Here is a 6,000-nt window from a genome sequence, read left to right as displayed (position 1 = left end):
TGTCCCAGCCTTTGGCCTTTCTTCTCTGCCTTAGCAGAGACCCTGGGTCATGGATCCTATCTGGTGTTGTTTTTCCTGTTTGAAGCCCCAGATATCCTCCTCGATGCTGGCTTAAGATAGAGCCGGCCGAGAAGTCCACAGAGGAAAGCCCCTGAGTGGCGTGGATGCAGATGGAGCTCTTTGGGTCGGGGTCTTCCCCGGGCACCCTGCTGCTGCCTCTGTGCATAGGCTTTCCCAGAAGTGCACTCTAGTCTAGGTTCTAATCACCACAGTTGGTTTTGAAGATCCCTCTTTGCTGCCTTTAGGCAGAAGAGTCCTTGGCCTGAAGCTACCAGGCTGGCATGTCCTGGAGCACTTGGCCACGTGGTGTTTCTGGGTGCCTGGTTCATCCCCTGCTGCCATCAGGGATCTGGGCAGTGTCAGGAGGAGGAGGGCCCTTGTCAAGCAGAAGGGACTTGAGAGTCAATGGGTGTGATGAGTGGGCATCACCATGTTGTCTGTCACAGACAGTGTTTTCCTGGGCCTCTTCCTGCCTCAGCTTTCTGTCGCCTCCCAAGAGTAAAGATCAGCTTACTAGTTATAAGTCTCCCCTGCTGGTGGTCCCAGGCAGTTAGGCCATCCTCTCAAGGACATAACAAGGCCTTGTCACCTGGCATCTGTGAATTGTGGTGCACTTGAGCTATCCAGAGACCAGCAAGGCACACAAGATCTGTGCTGGGCTGTGTCCTCCTTGTACCTGAGGGCGCTCCTGCTGGAGAAGCCACCACTTGCTTAGGTGCCCGGGGCCCATGTTTGCATTTGGCTCTACCAGGAGTAGCTCTCTGAGCTAGTCTTTCTGGTGATGGTGACTCCCCTAGGGGGTTGTGAGGCTCAGTGCAGTCACCTCTGTGGAGCCTGTGGATGGTGCTGATGTGGGGTGCAAATTTCTAGCTAGTCCTTGTCATCGCTGGCACTGTGTCCTACTGTCACTTTTTGAGGTAACTGGGAAGAACAATTTCTGGGAGACTTAAGGACATGGCAGGGCTAAGTTTTCCAGGGGGCTCCGTGGGGCAGGATATCTCCTGTGTGTGGCCAGTGGTGATGGTCGGTCAGGTTGGGCGATGGGGGCATCTGGGAGGTTGAGGTGACGGAATTTGCCACGGATCTGTGTGGGTGAGAGAGCGCATTGGGACGGCTGGTTCTGACCCGCCCTTGAACTGACCGTGGCCTCAGCTGTGTGTTCCCAGCAAGTCTCCTGCTCGTCCTGACCGCCTGCTCTTGGCACAAGGGGCCCCTGAGGTTGACAGTGACATGTGCAGAGGCCTTGTCATGTCCATTCAGCTTTGGCGCCACTTGATGTAAATGGGCTTTGGCAGAAGGCGTAGAACCAGCCTGTGTCTAATGGGCTATCTCCACGTGTTCTGCAGTGGCAGCCCGCCATGCCTGTCTGTTCCAGGGCTGTGACGGGGCATGCACTAGGAGCTCTGGGTGGCACTGGGTCCTTCATCATGGGCTTCGTGGCCACCCTCTCCAGGAAGCTAGGGGCGCTCTGGCTGGCAGTAGGGAAGCCGTGTGATCCATCTGTGTCCTGCTCCTGTCCCCATCCACCCTTTGTGCATCCCATCTGGTGCTGGTCCCAAGAGTGTCTCCTGCAGCCCCAGATGATACCTGGGGCACACAGTGCACATGCACCACAGAGGCTGTGGGCCCTGGCCCAGCCCTGTACCAGGGGACAGCCTGGCCCTGACCCAGTCCTGTACCAGGCCAAGGAGGAGGTCGGGGTGCCCCGACTTTGTAGTTGGACAGGAGTGTGGGTAACCTGAGGGGGCAATACTCATGGCGTCTGAAGTGGGGAGGACCAAGCCTTCAACCTGCAGGGCTGCACTGACTCTGGGTAGTTAGCATGAGAACAGAGCTGAACTGCAGATGACCAGGGGATATCAGAGCTGGAGACAGGTTGCTGAGAAGGTCCCCTCGCTTCTGCTGTCAGGAGGCAAGAAACCTAAAACCAGGCCCTAGATGAGGCCTGGCAGCTGCCTACATCTGGATTTCCTGCTAGCTAGGGAACAACGTGCCAGCTGCTAAAACCGCCCCAAGAGCTTTGTAACCTGCCGTCAAGGGCGCCAGGCCGTGGGAACAATCCCCACAGGCCCTCCTGGAGGGCACGAGTCCAGGCACATACGCTTCTGCCCCAGGGACCAGGTCTCTACACGATGATGAGGTCACAGGGAGCCCATACCCTGCTGGGAAGACGAGAAACCTCCTGATCCAAGGAGGGACCCCACAACAGGAGGCCGACCCCCAGACCCCATGGCAGTTTAGCACACTGTCAGAACAATGGACAGTGATGCCTCAACGGAAGCTCATGGCAAGTGATAGAAACGTGGGGCAAGCCCTACCCTCAAATCCCTGCTCCCCCATCTCATCCCAGACCAGGACCAACCACACAGTGAAGCACAGCCATCCCCCAGAGAGCCAGGAGGGCACACGCTCTCACTCGCCCCTAACTCCCCAAAGCAAATACATCCTCATAAGTGCCCTGGGCAGCCAGGCTTACCTGCTGGTGATGGTGCTGTTCTTGTCCTTCAAGGCAAGCTCCCTCTGCTGCAGCTCCACCACGAATCTGGAAAGGTCTGCCGGAGTCCTGCAGGATAAAGAAGGCACACTCAGTCCCAGCTGTTCCCTGGAAGTCAACCTGATTCTGCATTGGAAACAGAAGGCCAAAAGCAACCTCTGTAGCTGATGCTCTGGGACCCAGGATGTGCGAACCCTGCAGACCCAAGTCCACGGTAGCGTGCACTCACTATGACCTGGGGTCAGCCACAGCCCCCACCCCTATGCAACGCCAGGAGATTACCTTAATGAGCCCTGATTTTATTTCACCTGTTGAAACAGAGACACCACCTAACAGGGTCACTCCTCGGAGGAAATGAAATCATGTTTAAAAAGCACCCACCAGGCGCCTGGCTCTGGGGAGGTGTTCAGCGAGTTTTAGGTTCCTTTTCTCATCTCTCCTTCAGAAGACCCACATATAACAACAAGAATAAAATCAGAGATCCCCAGGTGTAGCACTTTATACTTTCCAGAACGATTCTAGATTCTTAGTGAATGCCCGAGCAGCCCTGTTGTTCACTATTTTCAACTTTTTAAATGAGGAAGCTCAGACTCCAACATGAAACAGCCACTTCGAAGTTCAAAGTGCACCCCGATGATCAGCAGCAGCTGAGCTGGACCGGAGCAATATCTTCTAACTCAACACTGGGACTCAGGAGGACACACCAAGGATCTGAGCCATACATACAAAGTGAGGCCAGTGTTGTGTGAGCGTTCCCAGCCTCACAACCAGGGACACAAAAGCCAAGGCTCCCTGGCTAGACTGATCAAGTGGCATGTGAGCTCGAGCCCTGAGGCAGTGCCTTGTTTTTCTCTTCACCTGTCATGGACCACACACAGGTCCACACAGAAAGCAGGTGCCGGGCAATGCTGTGAGAGCTCCACCCAGCACCACGCTGGAAGCTGGCACTGCATCACTGAATGAGCAACAGGGATCCAGACACTGGCCAAGGAGGCCACCTGCACCCCTGGAAGGAAAGGTCCCAGTCACTATGTCAGCCAGGCCCCCAGGGCAGCCTCGGATGGATCTCCCTTCCAGGTCCCCTCAGAGAGGCCTCCTCTGCCCACCCAAGGAATAGGCCCCTTGCTGGATGTCTAGTGGGGACAGCAATGGGTGTAGAAGGAGGAGCTGGCACTGGGAAACCCCACCTATCCTCCCACACAGGCAAACTGGGGGTTAGAAAGCAGCTCCATGGGAAAATAATTTATGACAGAAAGGTCTTCAAAAACAAACTCAACTCTAAGAAGGTAATGAAAGGTGAAACTGGCCTTGAACATGGTTACCATTCTCTCCAGAGTTTCCCAAAGCTTCCAACCTCGGGGAGCTAAAATTATCAGTACAAAAGAAAGGAAACCTTTCGAAGCCAAGAGATATTTTTTCTGAAACATTTGAATGAGATATTTAAATTGTTTTGCGTTAGTCAAAGGGGCCTGTAAATTTGCACTAACTCAGTGGGAAGAATTTATTTATAACAAATACAAATCAAGTACCTATGTCCACATGTGCAACGGCACCTCCTAGCCCCTGTGCTCAGAACCAGCAGCAGGTGGGGTGATCAAAGGCAGCAGGCTACAGGCTCCGCCAAACCACCAAGACCACCCTGTCTCACACCCCTCAAAGCCCCCACATGTCCCCTGACCTGAAACAGCAGGAGGCCAGTGGAGGGGCATCCGCCAGGCAACACCAGGCCCCAGGGTTCTCCCGGCTAGGATGGCTGTCTCACCAGAGGGCACACTGCCTCTACCTCCCTCTGCGGGGAAGCCTCCCTGCAGCCTGCAGAGCAGAAGGCAGAGTCGAGAGCACTTGATGCTGATTTAGAAACAGGCTCCTTGCCCCTAGGAACGAACCTACCCAGCAAAGCTGGGAGCTGGACCACACTCTGCAATTCCCAGTGACACCAAGACAGTGATAAATGCAACCATTTAGCAACGAGGGAGAAATCAGGAGCGGTTCCAATAAAGTGAAAAGTGACAGTGACACAGCCCCCTTCTGATGTGCTGGGCTCCCACAGGCGGTAAAGCCCAGGCCAGCCCATGCACCAGGAAGCCTCCTATGTCACCCAGGAAGGCCTCTGTCTCATGCCATTGGGGTCAACACCTCACTGTGGCGTTGAGGGCCCTCATCAGAAACCTGAGTACTCTGGAGCCTGGGGGCATCCATCTCACCAGCCCAGGGAGCAGGCTGGCTCCACATTCGCAAAGACTCCGCAGGAGGCTGCTTCTGGGTGGCTCCCATACATGCTCTTCCCTGTCTGAGGGGCATGTGTCCTAGAGCTCGTCCTGCCCCAAGCAGGAACAGAGAGCCAGCTGGCACTGGGGAAGAAGGCTGAGGCCTTGGGGCGGATGGTCCCACACAGATGTCAGCCACTGGGAGCACTGACACGTACAATTGGCGATGGGCTCTCAGCCTGGACACTTGCTGGCCACATCCCTAAGACCCCAGACCCCAGCTGCGGCTCTCAGTCCCCATGCGGCCAGGCCCCTATCATGGGAAGGACTGAAGCTTCAGGGCTTGCTATTCCAGAACCTCCAACCACAGGGGTGGCCGTGCCCAACACTTCCCATGGGCAGAAGGAGGGTGCAGGGGCACCAGGAGGAATTCTTCCCTTCACGGCCTCTTGCACTGAAAAACCCGCAGTCACTACTTTGGCTAAACCAAGACTCGTGAGCCCTGTCTGGCCATTCTTGCCCAAGACCAGGGTTCAGCTTCTACTCAAAAGCATAAGCACAGTGAGCTCGATGACAGGGTTCACCAGTCTACTCTACTTGCAGAGACAGAAGGAAGGCCAGGAAATCCTTAAAGGAAAAGGAGATGGACCTGTGGGAGAAAACCTGGGTCTCAGCCCCAGCCATGACCCCTCCAGGCTGAATCCCCTACCTGCTCAGCCGGGCTTCTTAAGGCTCATTTCCAAAACCCAGGACACAGGTGTATTGCACTGCTATTACCTGACAACCCTTGCACCGTTAACTTTATGGATGTGGGAAAGACAGGAACGATGTTTTAAGGTGTGCAACCCAAGCCCATTTTAACACTGGCGTTGGGAGGCCAGGAGAGGACAAGCACCCCGGATATAGTATCTGGAAGTTGCCATGGATGTGAGGAGAACAAGCTTCAAGTAATACCGTCAACCAACATGTTAAAAGCTGCAGAATTTTGTATGCCCTTTGTTCTGCAGTGTCAATCAAAAAGAAAATGTGCACCCCATATACAAAAAATCAACTGGAGGTGGATTACAGGCTGAAACCTAAGACCCGAAACTGTAAAAATACTAAAAGAAAACACTTCAGGACAGCGGTCTAGGCAAAGATTTTATAGCTAAGACCTCAAAAACGCAGGCAACAAAAACAAAAATAGACAAATGGGACTATATCAAACTAAAAAGCTTCTGCACAGCCAAGAAAACAACC

General features: G+C 54.3%; 1 protein-coding gene across 3 annotated transcripts in view; it reads right to left on the bottom strand.

The window, feature by feature from the left end:
* MAD1L1 (mitotic arrest deficient 1 like 1) overlaps positions 1-6,000 on the bottom strand; it is a 501,873-nt gene that overhangs the window by 313,951 nt on the left and 181,922 nt on the right. For all 3 annotated transcript variants that reach the window (XM_032259845.1, XM_032259846.1, XM_032259847.1), the window contains exon 5: positions 2,537-2,623. In XM_032259845.1, the coding sequence (XP_032115736.1) occupies positions 2,537-2,623 (87 nt within the window). The remainder of the gene's footprint in view (positions 1-2,536; positions 2,624-6,000) is intronic.

Source organism: Sapajus apella, unplaced genomic scaffold (assembly GCF_009761245.1).
Source record: "Sapajus apella isolate SASKATOON/1434 unplaced genomic scaffold, GSC_monkey_1.0 scaffold112, whole genome shotgun sequence".
NCBI classification, from domain to species: Eukaryota; Metazoa; Chordata; class Mammalia; order Primates; family Cebidae; genus Sapajus; species Sapajus apella.
This window is presented reverse-complemented; position numbering and strand designations above follow the sequence as displayed.